General features: G+C 41.4%; 1 protein-coding gene and 1 long non-coding RNA gene across 4 annotated transcripts; one reads left to right on the forward strand and one right to left on the reverse strand.

Moving 5' to 3' along the window:
• Positions 1-565: 565 nt before the first annotated feature.
• Positions 566-11057, reverse strand: LOC146567531 (uncharacterized). The gene is made up of 3 exons (XR_014893937.1): positions 10778-11057; positions 10335-10425; positions 566-873 (listed from the first exon to the last, which is right to left on the reverse strand). It is a non-coding gene; the product is annotated as an uncharacterized LOC146567531 (long non-coding RNA).
• On the forward strand, positions 10790-19199 carry slc35b3 (solute carrier family 35 member B3). 3 transcript variants are annotated; one of them, XM_085287482.1, is made up of 10 exons: positions 10790-10886; positions 12344-12580; positions 12762-12883; positions 13003-13157; positions 15677-15784; positions 16144-16241; positions 16387-16479; positions 16746-16857; positions 17100-17169; positions 18001-19199. In XM_085287482.1, the coding sequence occupies exons 1-10, from the start codon at positions 10827-10829 to the stop codon at positions 18149-18151; spliced, it is 1206 nt and encodes a 401-aa protein (XP_085143608.1). In that variant the 5' UTR covers positions 10790-10826; the 3' UTR covers positions 18152-19199. The 3 variants fall into 3 exon arrangements, with proteins under 3 accessions (XP_085143608.1, XP_085143609.1, XP_085143610.1); XM_085287483.1 differs by lacking the exon at positions 10790-10886 and adding an exon at positions 11053-11335 and having other exon boundaries at positions 18001-19198; XM_085287484.1 differs by lacking the exon at positions 10790-10886 and adding an exon at positions 11396-11558.
• Positions 19200-19210: the final 11 nt, after the last annotated feature.

Genomic DNA, 19210 nt, shown 5'->3' on the forward strand with positions numbered 1-19210 from the left:
CAAGAGGAAAAAACAAAAAAAGCACTTCATGCTGGACAAATTGTCCACACTGAAGAGGAACAAATTAAATAAATATTGTCATTGTTTTGGGATCCATCCTTTGTCTTATTTTTAATTTTACAGATTTTCTCAAGGGAAAGGCTTCCAAGTTATTTTGCGATAGTAATAAAATAATCAGAAGAACTTTATTGTTTAAAGAAAACATAAAATTTGCTATAATTATGTTTTAATTTATAAAACTAAAATTATGCATCCAAAGCCTAAATTCAACTCAGGAAAAGGTGTAATAATTTGTATTTATTTTCAGCCCAGAATGCAATATGTATAATTATTGTTACACCACTGAGAACCAGTCAGGTCAGTTCAGTTCAGCAGTTCACCTTCAAATTACACTGATTGGAGGGTTTTGCATTTTAAATTTAGGATTTTTTTTTAAGAATAAAATTAATTATCTACATATTCCCTTTAGGTTCAGAGTTTTAGCACAACTTCAAAAAACATGAAAGCTTTTTTTTCCAACACTGTTATAGAAATATTTCATATCTAATGTAAAGTAATAGTTTATTGAAAACAACAAAAAAGAAAAAAATAGTTTTCTACTGCAGCGCTATCTGAAGCCCAGCACCATAAATCACACATGTGGTATGTGGCTACTGTAACAGTACATTCTAACTGGTATCTCCGAGCTTCCTGCTCTCTACCCAGGCACGCTCTTATCTGTTGAAAACTCCTCTTTTTATCTTAAACAGCATTTAAAATCATCACTTACCAATTCCCTTCTTTAGCAAAGCACCCATTCGAGCGTGTGTTGTCTGTCATTGGGGTTGAAAATTGGGGAATGGGCTGGAAATTGGAACCATCGAGGATGCCGTCCTGGAAAAAGAGGAAATCAAAGTTAAATGAGATCATGCATGCCAAGAGAATGTTTAACCAAAGGGCAAAAAGGAAGCTGGAGATAACAGAGAAGAGAAAACCGCTTAATGTTGTGTTGTGTGTGTGTGTGTGTGTGTGTGTGTGTGTGTGTGTGTGTAGAGGAGTGTCAGTTGTCAATATACATTTATGCAGTTATTTTATGGATCTACACATTTTAAGTAAACATATACACGCACGTATATATTCCATGACTATGAACCCTTGTGTGCATGTTCGCCTTCCTGCACGTGAACACGTGCGTGTATTTTCACAACAACTGACATTTTCACTGAGCGTGCCCGTCCGCAGGTGTGCACACAGGTGATGATGAGCTGTGCAAAAGTTTATTATAATGGAGCGTCTGGAAAAAAACGTTTGAAGTGGTGCACCGCAAACAATTAATCTTGTGCCTGTGACTGCACTCTGTCCCGGCGATGCAGATTTCTCATGACAAGTTCGCTTCAAAAGACTGGAATCCTGCCCCACCCAGTGCACCTATGGTGAGATGATAGACAGGCGATTTTGTTTTAACACGAGAGGACAAGAGAGCATCTGGAGCATAAACATATATGGTGACTACGAGGGTGGGGCGCATCCTGCATTAGACACTGATCGAACACTTACAAACTATTACACAGATGGAAAAATACGAGTATATTTTCACTTCAACCTTAAGAAAAAGACGTTGCTAAACTGAGAGGAACCGAGCAAACAGCAGGGGTGTGTGCAAAAAAAATTAGAGGAAATACTAGCGTGAACGTATGCACTCTATACTGCTATCTATCATCAAAAGATAACAAAGGAAGCTATGAAACCATTTCAGTAAAATCACTGATTATCTGATGTTGGATTAAAATGACGTTTATCGCGAGAGCCGTGGATCCTCTTTTATCTGACAGTGGCCTCTCTCGGCTGACATCTAATCTTTGCACCTTCTTCACTGATGGAATCGGGGGATCTCTGCGAATCGTCCGCAACAGACAGGCCGGAATGGCGCATGTCTGGATCGTGTTTATTCAATTTAACTGAGCATTTATCCTCCCAGGTACCGTCGCCAGTCTGTTCCCTGTGTGCGTGAGCTAAAGAAAGCAGAGCGATCATAAGAAAGAGAGATGACAGGAGCAAAGTTTCCAGTTCGTGAGCCGAGTTGAGAAGAGAGGAAAACATCCAGCCAGCCTGCACATGTCAAGGTCAGAGCAAACGTTCTTCCAAGGAATGAAGGAAGGTGGAGGAAGGAAAAAAAAGAGTTCTCGTTCACATGTACCTTCATGCGGCTGTGATGCGATTAAGAACAAAAGCCCTGATAGGTCTTTTTGTAAAGTTGTGTTTAATGAAAACTGCCGGACTGACAAAAACCCGACAAAGAATTGAGCAACTTTGCTGTCTTGGAAGAGGTTCTTATAAACTAACCAAGTTTTTTTTTTTTTTAAATCACAATAATAAAAAACTTGAAGTTGTCAATTTTACGCATGGTGATGTCATGTGAACAGAATACCTGTGGGTGTGTGCCATCTTTTCACTGAATCATTTGGCTCTCTGCTTTATTTCTTAATTCTCGCTGCCATGAAACACTTCAGAAAGAATATCAACCCAGGAGCGATATTTTCTGCAAGCAAAAACTAGTTCAAAGACATTTTTTCCCCTCCTCGCCCCCCTCCTCCTCCTCCTCCCCCAACCCAATCCTCAACTTACTGTCCTGGCATCCAGTCAGTTTCCAATTTGCATTGACTTTTACAAGATTTTTCTTCTTTTTTTTTCTACTGACTTTGTTGCAGCAGTGAAGCCCCGCCGGGGGCCCAGTGGGTCATATAATTATTAGGTACAGAAAATGATAAGCATGTTTTAAAAGGGAAAATTAGCTTTAATTGTGGTGTAGTGTTGCAATGAGAGCATGGAATCACAAAAGTCAAACTTATGAGACTTTTGCATTATTTGAACAATTTAAGCTAACCAATATGCAAGGAGTATGATTTCCAGTGACTCATGAAGTTTCACTAATACTGCATAATTCAGGTAATTTGATCCATTTTACAACATGACAGCCATCATATCTTGTTTTGCGGGGTGGCTTATGTAGTTTTTTTCTCTTAGATAAATTTATAAAGTCTTCTGCATCTTTTTTGCATGAGCACAGACATCAGAGCAAGTAAAAAGAATGCAGACATTGTTTCTGCCAACGTAATCACAATTTTGTAAGCATAAATATTATAATCAAGCATCACAGCTATTTTACAGTGATGTAAATATTCACGACTGTGTAATCTTCCACCTTTTAATGGCGTAAACTTTAGGGGGACTTGGCAGAGCTCGTAATGCTAACACACACACAAATCCCTGAGTTTCACCTCACACCGGTCTGTGACTGGTATGTCAGGACCAATCAGAAAACCAGGCCAGAGACTGGAGATAGAAACGAATGTGTAAGGTGTCCTTGGAGTAACCAAAACAACCGCGAGTCCAATTTCCTCCTTTGTCACTTTTTGTAGGCTTTACACTCAACCGGAGCGCGAGCTGAGAAAAGAACGTGTTGTCGGCCTGACTGTAACGTTGGCAGTTCTCCTGCTCGTGTGCAAAGCTGACATCCAGCTTCCTGAGTGAAGTCATTTCCTCAGTAGACGTCTTGCGCAAACAGTCTAATATCCAAAGGCCGGTGGGAAGGGGGTGTTCGGGGGGGCTGCAACTCGTCCTGGCGAGAAAAGAGTGACGGCAAACGCTCACATTTAAATTGAGTTTCGTCCTTTCGTCACTGAGCACAGATAAGAGATTCAGTAGCCATGGTTAACTGGGAAAATATTATGATAAATGGGCTTTATTACTGTTTTCCCCCATTATTCATGACAATAACAATACAGTGTTCTCTGATGGCATCGGTGCATGTGTCGGGCTGCATCGCTGACAAAAAAAGCAAGGGCGCTCATTATGGAAACGGTGCTATGATGAATGTGGTAAAGCAACTCAAACTTAATCTAAACTGCATTACATGTTGTTTTGAATATACCTCGCTGATATGCCCATCTTTAATGTACTATCAAGTGCAGGGAGCCGAATTGCTTTAGTCTCCCAAATTCAGAGCGGCAGGGAGGAGAAGGGGAGAGAGCGCGACAGAGAGAGAGAGAGAGGGGCTTTAAAATACTGTCTGTGAGAAATGCAAAATTTATGAATACCCCCCTCACAACTCAGCTTGATTTATGTGAAATAATAATACACTATTTAATGCTTAAACATAGCTAGGAGCGATCCCTGGCTATCAAGATGTACAATGGAGTAATGGGGCTGGAAGACAAATCACCTTGTGGACTTGTGATGCTTATTTAAAGGTGCTCAGGCAGATATATTAAACTATATGTAATTGTACACTAACTCTGTGCTGTAGGCAGAGGCGGCAAACACAGGAGGAGGCCAGTCATGATGCAGATGGAGTGGTGTAATCAATTTGACTCAAGCATCAGCATCCACAACAGAAGGGAGGGAGAGAAGAGGAAGAGGGTGGTGGTGGTGGTGGTGGTGGTGTTCGATCAGGGGTTTCACCTTTATTCATGCATCTTTCATGCAACTTTTAAAGAAAGTGTCAAAACTTGTGAAGATGATAAAAAACACAATTAGGACTAAATAATAATAATAATAATTGTTAAAAAACTGATTTTCAGCGTTAGCCCACGTGCACCTGGAGGAGTGATAATAAACTAGAATTACAATCCGCACTGGAGCTTTCAGAGGCTGTAGTTGTGTCTAATTTAAGCTTTAGCGCGAGGTGTGTCAGCTTTAAAGAGGAAGACCGGGTTCAAACAGAGCTAGTGGTCACACCGGCTGTGATTTATGATTCACTGATTGCCTCATTTAATTAAAGTAAATGGCAAAAGCCCAAAGCCGGGCCAAATTGTCCTGATCTGATGAATTGGCCCCGTTTTACCACCAAAAGCATGTAGGGTAAATAAACAGGGTAATTACATTGGTAAATGAAGCCTCTGTGAGAGAACCGTGTGGGCTGCGGGTGGCTCACCCAGGATATACGGGGAAGAACAACAGGCGTTTCCAGTAACTTTCTTTTATCGTCTTACCTCTGTCTCTAAAAGCCAGTAATGCCAGCAAAAGAAAAAAAAATAAAACCACACTCTCAAGCACACAGACACCTACAAGAACGCGCGCGCGCACTCTCGCTCGCACTTTCAGCGACACGCAAACCACAACTCTCTCCTCCCACCTCCATCCCGGTGCGTTCATGTACAATTATAGCTACGATGATCCACAGGTGTTGAATTCTTCTGGCAAGCCATAAAACATGATATGCATGATTTGTGCAGTCAGCCAGGTCTGTAATTTCATTCTCCTTTTCTTTCATTTTCCCTTCCTGGGCCACACGATCCATTTTCCTGCTTTATGAGAGTGCAGACACCCAGAGAGACTTTCAGGATGATTACATGCCCCATGCCATGGGGGGTCTGAGGAGCCAACACGCCAGCCTAAGAGCCGTGTCAAACCCGGGTGAAAACATCTATTTGAATAAAGCTATGAATATTTGAACTGCTTGAGGTGCGTTTCATTTATTCTCCTCGACATTAGCACGAGTAAAACTATCAACTTCCAGACAAGCTATATTGGGCGCTTCTAATATATATATATAGTTTGGATCTACTTAAAAATTCAAAATAGACACGTATTATCCACTTTGTCCAGGTACGGAGCGTGCTGTCACAGCAGGAGTGCTGATTTAAGATCGGGACACATGCCCTTGTGGTCCTGTGAGTATCTGGCAAAAAAAAAAAGAAAGAAGAAGAAGAAGAAAAAATCAAGGGTACCTCAGATGGCTCATGTATTTAAGATATCTGTATACACAGTCAGGCCTAGCGTCACAGTACGTGGGTTGGTCTGTTGGCAGAGAACTGCGATGTCCTCCAGGGGAAACTAAACAAACTCTCTCTGCTACTTTCACAGCGTTGCCTTAAACGTGATCAGGGTGAGAGGTAGTTCCTCTGCAGAGGACTTATCCAAACACACATGCACACATAGCGCACGGATTATGTTTTAAACACACGCACACCTGCACTATAAACGCCAAAGGAGGGAAGCTATAAATTGAGTTTGTACATATTAAAACTGAGTCATTATTATAATCCAATCCAAGTTTCACATAAGAGCGCTTCTAATATTACTATGAGGTTTACCGTGGCTTGCCGTTATCATAAACATAATTATAATATCTAAGTAAATAATGGCCTCTCGTGGATTTAGAATTAGGCTGTTAGCAAATGGGAGCATAAACGACACGGAGAGGATTTTGCATATTGCAAAGTTCTGTTGCGTCTGCAAACCTGTCAGATGAGAGAGCTCCTCCAGCTTCAACCCATAAGTAAATAATATTCAGTCATAAAGCGCAGCATTAATCCCGGAGTGTGATTGACATTTCATATCTGTGACAATACTCCAAATAATTAAAAACGGAAATCTTGAAAGGTAATAGCTTCTCAAATCCATTAAGTAGTTAAAGGTTATGAGAAAAAACGGGATTATTGCTCACAGCCAAACTCCTAATTAAATGACACTACGTAATTTGTTTTGCAATCCCTTTCTCTTCATAAGCACAGTGCAGGTTAAATGAATGGGCAATGAAACATGTGTGTCATTTACCGTCACTCTGAGGAGACAAAAAACAATCTATCTGCGCCCCCCGCACCCCACACCCCCACCTCCATTTTCTGTCTGTATGTATTAGAGCAAAAGCGAGTACGGTAGATTGGATAAGCAGACACACAATTCCTGGTAAATTGTTTGCTTAATTACTTTTTCTTTCCTTTTCTTCTAAGCACACTTGCAAAGAGGGATGCTTCCCCCTCCTGGCTGCTCATAAGAAAGTCAGAGATTCCTCGGTCTCTTGTGCCTGCCTTCAGTGGCCCCCGTTAACTCTCTTTTTACCGCTTATGACCTGTGCATGTGGACAGATAAGCCTAAAAACTGCATGTGTTTGAATGTTACTGTAAAACCTGGAAAAAACACACTGATGTTCAATGTAAGGCAGAACAATTGAAGCGATGCTTCAATTGGATGTTTGACTTCTTGAAAGAAAGTTGACCGGGAAAACCAGTGGAAGTCGACCGGTGGAAAAAGGAGGGATGTTTATTGTTTTTTTGTGGGAACAACTTGAAGAAACAACCTGGTACAGTAGAGGCTATAACTCTGGATCGATGCCTGGGGACTTTTAATGTATGTCATTCTACTTTAAGTTGAGCCCTGTATTTATTTTCTCTTCACTCTCAGCTCTCTAAAGGTAAAAATGTCAAAAAGGAAAAAAAGTATAGTCTTTACAAACGAGATCAGGCATTATTTCTAAATTGTATTGATACAGATGCATGAGTATAAGGTACTGATATGACCCACTTTAATGCGCCAAAGCCTGAACTTGTTTTTGTGAAAGTTTATCTTCACCCAAACTTTCTGCAAAGTTCCCATCAACTCAAAGCAACTTGTAACTAAAATTATTCTTCTTACATAAAACAGTTGTGTTCTTTATGATTGGACAGGTATGAAGCGCTGGAACTAAAGAAGATTTTGGACTTGCTGGTTTTTTTTTACAAAACATATAAATCCTAACACTTTAGGAGTTGTTGCTTTAACGTGTTCACTGGATGTAAGCTGACACTCTGTCCTCTGATGGTGCAGGCTCATTAAACGGAGATTCTAAGAGATCCGACACACCGTGCCCCTCGTGCCCTCCGATGACAGAGAACAGATGAGGTGAATTTGAAAGGTCCACAACCACCGTGAACCAGTCTGGCCGGTTTGCCTCTGCACTCTGGCAGAGAGGATAGAAGATGGAGTGGTGGTGGTGGTGGTGGGGAGGGTGGGTTGAGAAAAAAATGTAAGAGCAGCAAGCCTAGCAGATCAAAGAAAATAACATGGGAGAGGATATGAGTGCTTTGAGAAGTAATATAGCCGAGATAGCATCTGTTTTCCGTAGCATGCAGGAGGCTTGAGACAAGCCCAGGAAAAAGACAACGGAGAGCGAGTGCACTTTAGCCGAGGATAAGACCAAACACAAATGGGTTATTAAGAAGCCCTCAATGTAATATCTGGCTGACATTAAAGTGTCTCTTTTGAAATGATCCACGGCTGGGCAGAGGGGCTTTTTTTATGACACTGATGGTGAATAATAAATAAAATGAAGCACCATTTAAGGGCAGGGTGTTTATATGAGATTATTTTCTTGAAAAAAAAATTTTTTTTTTAAATGTCTTTGTTCAGACACTACTGGACAGCTCAGTGTAGCTCAATAAGATATTTTAGTAGCAAAAAGTTCTAAAAGAAACACTTTAAGAGTCTGTTAATTATTAAAATGGACATTTTTAGCCTCCCCTAGCTCCAACTCTGTAATTAACTTTTCATCGTGTGCTTTATCAGGTGTTCGCTGTATCCGTGCAAAACAGTAAACACTCGTAACCCGGACAGAAAAAGAAAACTGGTGTTTACCATCGTTTAGGAGAAACTCTGTGACCCAGTTGTCTAGTCTAATTTCTATGGTCGATTTACAATATTAAAAACATTCATAGGTCGCACTCCCACATGAGCCTCCTGAAGATCGAATAATGTCCTTCCTGATCTGTACTGCAAGAGGCCATATTGGATCCAGATTTCACTAGTTCAAAAGTCATTTCATCCCCCCCCCCCTTCCCTCTCTCCCTGCTTTATTCCTCTGTCCCTCTCAAGCCTTCCCATTGCCTGCTTTATTTATTGCGGGTCCAGTGGTGTGGTACAAAGCCATTACCCGCGCATATGTACCTTTTTGAATAATCAATAAATAATTATTTTATTATTTAATAGGATCGTATGGGAAAAGGAAATGGGTTTTATTACATAAATCCATCATGCGAGATGAATGGTTGCACTTGTAAAGTTGGACGGGGGGAAGGAAAAGTGGTCGGACAGGCCTTCGCCTGTGCTCGACAACTGTGCATTGCTGAGTGCTTTTCTCCATGCCAGGTTGTAAATATGACATTTTTGTCTCTGTGGGACTGTCGATTGGAGTGCGCGGGGAATGGGATTGTAAATTCAGGGAGATTAATTAACCTTTTACATTTGCGATTCAGCCCTGCATCTTTTTCTGTATATTGTGACCCCTGTGAGCAGAGAGGTGAGAGACCTGGCCGCAGACAGCCCAGGGAGTGTCGACGGCTCATTCCAAATGAGTTATTAACAGAATTTTTTGAAAAGATGGAAAAATTGTAGCCCGGCCATTTAGTGTCATAAAGGCTGGGTTGGCGAGGCGGCAGGGGCCTCCCAGGGACAGGAGGCAATACCATTACAATCAAATCTGAGATGGAAGAGGGATTGAGCTGTCCATTCTGAATTTTTATATTGTCGGAGGGCTGGGGAGGAAATAATGCCATCCTGGAGTGTATTAACCTCTGGCTGGGGAAGGAGGACAGGGGGAGCGAGAGAGCGGGAGAGACAGAGAGAAAGGCAGAGGGAAGGATTTGAGATTGGACAGCAGGGAGAAAGGAAGGCTAGATGAGGGAGGAGGGAAATGAAGGGGCAAAAAAAGAGCTTCATGCCTTATGCCGGGGAAACCAAAGAGGGAGAGGCAGGGATATGAGATGGCCAAGAGACAGAGCCAGAACAGAGGAGGTTGAGGAGGGAATAATGCAATAAGGGGAGGGAAGAGCAAAAGAATTGTGATGCAGAGCAAAGCTTATATGAACATGAAAGCACGGTGAAGGGAGAGAAGAGCTGATGGGAAAATATACTAGGATAAAGGTGGAAGACTGTTGGAATGGTGGAAAGAGGAAATGTAGAAAATCAAGGGAAAAAAGTTGTTGAGGACAATATTTGACTTGTGAAGCTGTCCTGCACAGTAACAATACTTATATGACACCTAAACGTCAGAATGATTACTGCTACAGCTTCAGTATCTCCACCGTTGATACTTAAACTCCATCAAAAATTAACTTAAATCGTCCAGAATGAGAGCAGAAAAATGTTTCTACAGTTAAATATCAAGTAAAGTATCAATAGCAAAAGTGTCGATGGTGGATGACATGCAATCTAAAAGTTCTGTGAGTATTCTTATATAAAGCATCAACGTGGAAGCTTAACGATGATCAGAGATCAAAATGGGGATTTAGGGTTGCCAGGTGTTGAGGGACAATTACGTCGGGTTGGGGAAAACTACTATGCTCTTTTTTAATGCTTTTTTTCAGTGGGTACAGTATGGAAAACGGCAAACACCACGGTTCAAGTCACTTCTACTAAATGCTTTCCTTCAGACAGCTCAAGACGTTATGAAAGAGCTCTGCCTCCACAGGCTGACCTCTGGGGACAAATGCTGAACATGTTTCCTGATGTGATGCACCTTTAATGCCTTAACTGGAGACCAAATTCCCCCCACCAGCAATGCTCCACTACATGCACTTTGGATCTGATTGATACCTTACCACAGAAGCTGATGTTTGCTCTCACGAGCTTGCACAGCTGCGTGAAGCTGTCCAAACTAAACCTCCACAGAGTGATGCAGGTGCAGGAACGCTGGAAGAAATGCACAAGGAGATGACTTTGAAGGTGATAGCGTAAAAATTAAATTATACTTAAAAAATTTAAATAAAATATAAACCTAGAAATTCTCCCATCTAACTGCAGTATTGGATGTTTAAAAAAAAGTTAAAAATAATTTTTTAAAGAAAAAAAGTAAAAGCTAGCAAAGTTAGAGGTGCAACATAGCACGACATCAAAATAACAAAACACCTCTACATTATATTTGACTATCCTTTATCCTGGTTGACTTCAACTTTATATCTGTACATAATTTGACCCTTTTCAAAATAATAGTTTTATCATAAAAATAAATTCTTAAAATTGAAAGTAAAATGAAAACTGACACCTCAGACCGTCACTCAGCAGGATTAACCAGAAGTGCTTGTGTGTCACTGATGATGTGGACAGCGACAGGAACACTACCCTACCTATTCATGATGAACTCCTCTACCCAGGTAAGCTAGCGTATTACAGCCCGTCAGGTCTTTCTCCTATTAAATGCAGCTAATAATTCACTTCTGTTGTGTTTGTGCCGAATCGACAGGACGGCACCGACCAATACATTTTTGTTATTTTTACGGGAGCTAAAAAACGTGAAACAAGCCACCTGCAGAAGCAGTGCCTGTCTCCGCTGACCAATAGCGGCGCAGTTCAGAGTTCGGAGCCGAGCGGAAGTTGTTGGCTGCTTCTAGCCTGCCATCCCTGCAAATGCATGTAGCCTTTAGCAGGCTAGCACGCTTGTAAGCGCATTTTTGGCCTTTTTGTCACTGAGGACCAAAAACGTGAAAATGTTCGGAGTGTGTGAAAGATGAAGCCGAGCCAGTCGAGGGGAATGATTTTCACCGGTGTTGCCTCTGAGACTGGGGATAAGAGCACGTAAAGACACCCGGAAGTGTTGTTGAAGGTAACGAGATTGCTATTGTAGCTTACTCTGGTGAATGATAAAGCTATGTCAGGTGCGACATGTGTGGCTAACAGCAAACGTGTGGTAAGATGACGTTAATAGCTGCGTCTTTGGATTGTTAATCGTTGCTCTCTGATCAAATGACAGCCTCCATTCAGTATTCATGGCGTTAGAAACGGGTTGCTTCGTAGCCTAGCTACCGTTACCGGCTATTTAAACAGGGGTAAGAACAGTCTCTTTTTATAATGTCTTTTCATTTAGCACAGCTTTAATGTGGTGGATGCTTTGGTGAATGCTATTCAGTGGTTTTACTCGTGGCAGAATATCACTGGCCGCAACGTATCCTGAGTGGATTTGAGTCAGAGTAGTGATCACTAGCAGTTCTCATAGTTTAGAATGAAAAAAATGAAAAGAAGTCTTTAAAAGAATGTGGGGAATCAGTGACAATAATATGTGCATGCTCAATAACGAAGTATCGAAAATACTGCATCACTAAAGCCTCGCCTGGTATTTTTGCTTAAGTGTTTACTCTAAGATCTCTTGTTTGCTTTGCACTGCCTGCAAGGATCGTTTGCATACTCATATAATAGAGAATATGGCTTCATTTAGTCGCCTCATTTCAGCACAGTTCCCATGGTGTAACGTGTTCAACAGGTCTTTCTGTTGATGGCACAGCCACTCTAGTTACTTTTTTTTTTACTGTCATCATAAAAATGACCCAGTGAATGGTCACCATTTCTTACACGAGGTGATGAAAGCTCAGCTCCAGGCTTAGTTTATCCGCCCCATCCTTCATTTTCTACTTTGGAATATTAGGTTAGCCTGCCTAATGCTAGTTTCTCAACTGCATGCAGTTTGAAGGGTGTATCAATCTGCATTTTGTATACACAGTAATGATGAAATGCCTCTGTGAGCTCTTTCGCTATCTTCTTATCAAAGCTGCAGTCTGTGCTTTATGCCGAAGCATCATAAAGGAGGAGCATCAAATCTTTCTTTATGTCCCTGCAGCTTCCAGCAGGCGCTGACACAATGAGTGCCAAATATGGCCTGGTGGGCTACAACAGTTCACGGAAGCACATTTCAATCTCCATCCCCTCGTCTACAGAGGTGATGTCACCTCATATAAAGTCTGTGGAGGAGCTGAGGGTTCTGGGGATCAACCTGAGCAGCTTAAGTGCACCCACACAGTTCTTTATTTGTGTGGCTGGAGTCTTCTTCTTTTACCTCATGTATGGATACTTACAGGTAACGGGGATTACGATCCTTCTTATACACACACACACACACACGTATAGTAATACAGTAAAAATGCAGTAATTACATGTGTTATTCAACATGATAACATGTGAATATATTGATTAAATAAAACTGAGACAAGGCTATTAAGGGTGTTTTGTTATGTCTTTATATTCGTCCCTCAATATAGGAGTTAATATTTTCTGTGGAAGGATTCAAGCCCTTTGGTTGGTACCTCACTCTGGTCCAGTTTGGCTTCTACTCCATGTTTGGATTAGTAGAGCTTCAGCTCACACAGGACAAACGCAGAAGGTATGATAACAGATTATGCTTTGCCCCCCAGAAGACAGCCTTTACTGTAAAACACATTTTGTGTCTGACTTTTTCTTCCTTGTTTTTTTTTTTTTTTTTTTAAATTTCATCTCCTCCAGGATACCAGGGAAGACCTATATGATTATAGCATTTTTAACGGTGGGCACTATGGGCCTGTCAAATACCTCTTTGGGCTACTTGAACTACCCTACACAGGTCATCTTCAAGTGCTGTAAACTCATCCCAGTCATGATTGGAGGAGTGTTTATACAAGGTCAGCTTCCTATGTTGATACTTATTTACAGTGTGCGCATTGTGTGTATTTTTGGTTCCTGCTCTGCAAAGTCTTCATCCTTGCTACTAGATGATCCGCAGGCATCAGTATTGCAGCTCTCTGTAGACCATTTCTATGCCTTTCTCATTGTAAAATAATTTGAGGGGATTTCCTGTGTTATGTAAACTGTTCAACAAATTAAAAGAACTATTTTTTGCATTTGGCTAGAATCAGTGTCACTACTGATGACATGAGATGATACCTTGACCAACTCCTTGATACCTTAGTCCAACTCCTCCAGGATGACACATTAATATGTTTGATTGCCACAAGGTTTGCTATGCTTCCCAGCACAGTCTTAAAAGCGTGGGTGAGACAGTTACTTTAGGAGAGCTGAACATGACCGTAGAATATGCACAACCCGTCAGCTGAACTGGTATCTGCTCCTTTGTGCAGGATGTGCAGAGCTACAAAAAGTGACCTCCAGAAGGCCACTGGTGTGACCAAATAATCAGAAGCAAATTTCATGAGGGTGGCATGAGGGACTGACATCCTCTAGACACCTAGCTCTCTAGATGGGAGCAGAGAGCATGTACTTTGAGTACACGTGACAGATGTGAAAGGGTCTGGATTAACTGGGGAGAACGTTATGGTGCCTGAAACATCATGCAGCATGACTGGTTGGGTGGTGGGTCAGTGATGGTCTGGGGAGGTGAATGCATTGAGAGACGCACAGTCATCTACAGGCTAGTGAGCAGCATCCTGGCTGCCATTAGGTATCAGGATAATATCCTTGGACTATTAGTAGATTCTGTGTTGGTGCAATGGGTCCTTTGGTCCTCTTTGTCCACAACAATGCCCAGCCTCATGCAGTGAGAATTTATAGGCAGGTCCTGGAGGAGTAAGTAAGTGATAACATTGACGAATCTCACCTGACCTAAATCCAAGAGAACACCTCTGGGACATTATGTTTCTGTCCATCTTATGCCGCCAAGTTGTCCAGAAGCTCTGTGATGCAATGGTTCAGAACTAGGAGGGGATCCCCCCCCAAGACTCCATCCTTCATCTCCTTTAGCAGCATTCCCCTGATATTGTTAGGGATGCATACAAGCACATTGGGGCTCCTTTTATTCCTAACACATTATCCAGTCCTATCAGTATTTTTTTTTTCCCCACTGGGATTTGGTTTGTTTTCAAAGTTTTCCTTTAACTTTTTTGAATGGTATATTTATTTAGTCTGGTATTTGTTTTTTGGGTTGGCTTATAAAAGCTTAATTGGTCTTGTTCAAATGTAAATCAACAGTTAGGGTCAGCTTAAAGGTTCCTGCTTTCAGGAGATCGCCTTAGAGCATGAACCTGTTACTGTAATCTCTTAAGTTTTCATCATTTCAACAAAACTGTAATCGTACATGTAGCTCAAATCTGTTGGCACATGAGGTAACAGTCTTTTCAAAATAACTGAAAATGAAGATTTTTTTATTATTCAGAATATAATAAAAGTGAATGTTACATCATCATTTACAGGGGGGGAAAAGTAGATTCATTTTTTCCACCTCATTTCATTCATCACATATTTCCTTTGAAGCAGTGACCACCTTTCAACTTTCAGTGCATCCTTTTCATCCACGTCTGTTGTTTTCTGTCGTGAGGGCCCGGTCGGCAGTACGTGCAGTTTCTTCCCCGCTCTTACTTCTGTCTGTCCTTTCATCCTCACACTGGCCTTCACAAGGTTCAACGTCCTGAACGTGAGAAGGGTTTCGTGCATTTTTTTTTAAATTTCTTTATGTTTTTTCACCCGCCTCCTTACGTCTCTCTGGATGAATAGATGTGAGGACCACGGTCCCTCAAGGGGGTCGAGTGGAAAACAGAATTTGTTCACTCCAAATGCAAAGAGGAAAGAAAGTGGGAGAGAGGGATGGATGAACAGATGGATGGATGGATGGAGGCAGGGGTGTGGGGATGCATCTGATGTGAGGCCCTTCAAAGACGAGTCAGGGAATCAAAGCCGACCACAACCTGATGCCACGTCCCCCGTCAACCTCAAGGCATCCGTCCGTCAGCCTGTTTTTGAAAGACTCCTTCATCCTGTTGTTTTATTTCCTCCCACGTTTTTTTTTCTTTTTTCATTTTCACAGTTTTTTTCCTTTTTCATTCTTGCATGCACAGCCCAAGAAACTTTAAGTTGTGAACAATATCTGTTGCAAAAACTTTCTTTAGTGATGTGTTTTTACTTCAGTCCAATGTCAACTTCTGTTTATTAAAGGTGGGTCGTCATCTTTCAAAGATTTCTTTGTAAGCTGTGCTTGAGGGGAAACTCTCTCAGTTTGGTTTATTGTGCCTGGGATGTTTAAAGTGTTACACATATCATACATTAAAGTGTAGATTTCATGCTGGTGTAGTTTTAAAAACTTTGCCTGATTTTTGTAGGTGACAAGTAAAAGAAATAGGTTTAGATTTAAGGCTTGAAAAATAAAAATATAAGATTTTAAATAACGTTTTCCTCCATCTTTATGTCCCAGGTAAACGTTATAATGTGGCTGATGTGTCTGCTGCTCTCTGCATGAGTCTGGGACTCATCTGGTTTACCCTAGCAGACAGCAAAGTGGCCCCCAACTTCAATGTCACAGGTATTTCCTTTGAGATCCACCTGCAAACTCAGATGGTCTTCGAACAGAGGCTCCTATACAAATACAGAGATGTTGCATGAGTACATTAAAGACACTGTATATATGATGTACATCTCCATAATGTAGCTGCTGACGTCTGTCACAGGTTCTTTCACTTTTACTCTTGGATCACTGAATTGTGGCTGGAAACTTTTATTTTAGTGCATAAAATGTCTATTTGTGCTCTATGAACTTCTAGAATAATATTATAATATATTTAGTTAAAGCACCTTGAGGCGTCTGTTTGAAATTGAGTAGTTTGTTAATGTTTCCCCTTCTTCACCCTGAATGGTTACATGTGCATGTTTCTGTGCACGCAGGTGTCCTTCTCATCTCCCTGGCGCTGTGTGCAGATGCTGCCATTGGAAACGTGCAAGAGAAAGCCATGAAACTCCATAACGGCTCCAACTCTGAAATGGTACACTAGTGAAATAATATAAATCCAAAGGCATTTTGATAGGATCACACATTGTTGGAGAAAAATCCCGAATGCTTTGGTTGATGGTGTGATTGAAAGTACTTCTGTTCTATGTTGTGGTAATGCCGCATTTTGTCGCTCACAGGTGCTGTACTCATACTCCATTGGTTTTGTCTACATACTGGTGGGCCTGCTGTGTGTTGGTGGGCTGGGACCGGCCGTAGCATTCTGCTCAGAGGTGAATATACCTGAAGATGATGTGATTACACATTCCTAGCTTTTAGTGGGGTTGTTTGCTTTATGTTTTCAACCGTTAGCATTGGAAGGAATGTGAAATCAGATCCTTTTAGGACTAATGTGTCAGGATCCTGTTTTTTGTATTTCAGCTTTAACCTTGTAGATTGATGATGTTTTGATGTTTTCCAGTAGCACAGGGTTGCAGTTTTTAGTGTTTTTTCATCTGGACCCTGTTCGTTTATCTGTTCTCCCCTCTTTCCTTCTCAGCATCCCGTGAAGACATATGGTTACGCGTTCTTCTTCTCTCTTACGGGTTATTTTGGGATCTCCTTTGTGCTGGCCTTAATCAAGCTCTTTGGGGCTTTGGTTGCTGTAACAGGTCAGAGTCGCAGTTTATAAAGTTTTCCTCAGAATTGTTTTATCTCGTGTGAAAACAGCATTGTTGGCATAAACGGCAAATAGTCATATTTCAGTCAGTCACACAATTATATAGATAAAAAAAATTATCACTATCTTAACCCAGGATGTTTGTCTTTTCTTAGACATATTTTAAAAGTAATTAAGTAAAGAAATGTAACGAGTGTCACTGATGGTAACGCATCTGTGCGGGTTTCTGTGCAGTGACCACTGGGAGGAAGGCCATGACTATCGTACTTTCCTTCATGTTCTTTGCAAAACCCTTCACTTTCCAGTAAGTACCACCACCTTTTGACTTAAAACACTTTCCTCCTAGTTTAAAGTAAGTCTACAGTGTGACCGCTGACCCCCTCTTTTGACTAATAAAAAACTTGATCTGGCTTCTCTGCCCCTGGTTTTTATGTCCTCAGTCCATTTGCAGACCTCGAGTTTTCCTCCGCTCCTTCAGTTTGTCCTTCCCTCTTTTGTTCGCCCTCTGCGCTGTCAGAGAGTGAATCCACTGCTCTGTTGTTCAGTGACTCTTAAAAACTGTGTGTGTGTGTGTATCACGAAACAGAAAAACTTTTGTGTGTCATCACAGCCAAATTTATTCTCCCTCCAGCTGGTGTGTGCCCTCACCCTTAACTGGACTCAGTCCCTTTTTATGGCAACAGCTAACACTTTTTAAAACCAAAAAACTGCAGTACTACAGTGTGTTATCAGTAAATGGCAGATTTAACCAAATTTATAAATACTAATTGCATCAATTTCTGAGGAGTTGTATGATATACAACACCTGTATTACACCTGGTTTGCATGTGTTTGATAGGGCAGCAGCATTGGTCCATCGTTTCAGCAAAACTCAACTTCACTCAAACTGTCCAAAAAAAAAAAGTTATGTGTTGTTATTTTAACAATGCCCTGTGGATTTTTGTGCATGCAAGCCTTTGCCCAGTGTTGCTCATTAGGACAGACTGTATCCTTGCATTTCTGTGGAAAGTAGATATTTATCTGTTTATTAACCTTTTACATCATTCAGCTGAAGCCACAAACTTCTCGGGGTGTCGTAAGCCTTCCCACATTAGTTGTATAAAACATCTAACCTCTCCGTCTTTGACCTCGTCAGGTACATCTGGGGCGGCCTTCTGGTGCTCTTTGGAATTTTTTTGAATGTTTACAGTAAAAACAAGGACAAAATGAAGCTTCCCTCCATCAAGGACCTCAGGAGCTGGCTGCTGGCGGGAAAGAAAGTCCGATTTCTTTCACAAAACGTGTAGGAGACACTCAGAGGTTCGGTGGAAGTCCTGTGCCGACAGACTACTTCCGGGATGAAATACCCACAGGATGTGCTGAAGCATATGCCGGGCCTCATCACCACTAATGTTGAGCCAAAGATGGGCACACAGGGTTCGACCTCCAATCAGCCTTACAGACAGCTGATAATAATCAAACTGTGGGAGAGGGAGTCGCTGTTTTCCATCTGCGTACCGGGACACTGCTGGTTAACCGAAGTGGCCCTGTCTGCAGGAAAATGAAGGAACTGCGTTTTAAAAGGGGATCAATGCCTAGTGGGATCTTGTGAAGCAATACTTCAAAGCCCCACTGAAACTTTTTTTCCAATGTGTTGTACAACACTGAGGACATGCAGTATGAGACTTTCTAAAGGGAAGCCAGCTCATTAGCTCACCAAATTGCACAGTTTTGCACTGGAATTGAGTGAAACACTTTAACCCTCGAGTGGTTGGAGCAAAAATGAAATGTTTGAAAGAACAAGTACAGAGATACGTGGTAATCTGTATCATGTGTGAAATTACTGTCACCCATCTTAAAATAATACATATTGATTTTTAAAAAAAAGTATATTTGCCCCTGCATGTGCCAGAAAGATGGAAGAACATGTTTTTCAGGACCTTCTTTATACGTAAAAGTGGCTTTCATAAGTTTTGTTTGTTTTGGGTTTCTTGGGGTAATCCATATGTGACTCGAACCTTCATAATGTGTGTTATGTGCGATGGTCACATTTTTGGGAGTCAGTCACTCCTGAACATCAACAGCTGCCATAATTTGCTAACCATATACGTTTGGGTCAAAGGGTAAAGCTCTTTTTACAATAAAATATGTATTTAGTAATTACAGCGGTGGTGTTTTCTTTTTCTTTTCTTTTTTTGTCAGCCAGCCCTTATTCTCTCCTTTTGCACCAGTTGAGAGAAGAATTGAAATGTTGCCAAAATGTGTGTGTGTTTATCCATCCAGTGGCCTTGGGCGTGTTTGATTAGGAGTCCTGAAAAAAGAGAGCACTGCTAGACGGAAAATAAACAGCAGTCTTCACAGCGCTG

Source organism: Mchenga conophoros, linkage group LG9, assembly GCF_057382185.1.
Source record: "Mchenga conophoros isolate Kocher_MC1m ecotype Shallow Benthic linkage group LG9, M_conophoros_male_GT1.1, whole genome shotgun sequence".
Classification (NCBI taxonomy): Eukaryota; Metazoa; Chordata; class Actinopteri; order Cichliformes; family Cichlidae; genus Mchenga; species Mchenga conophoros.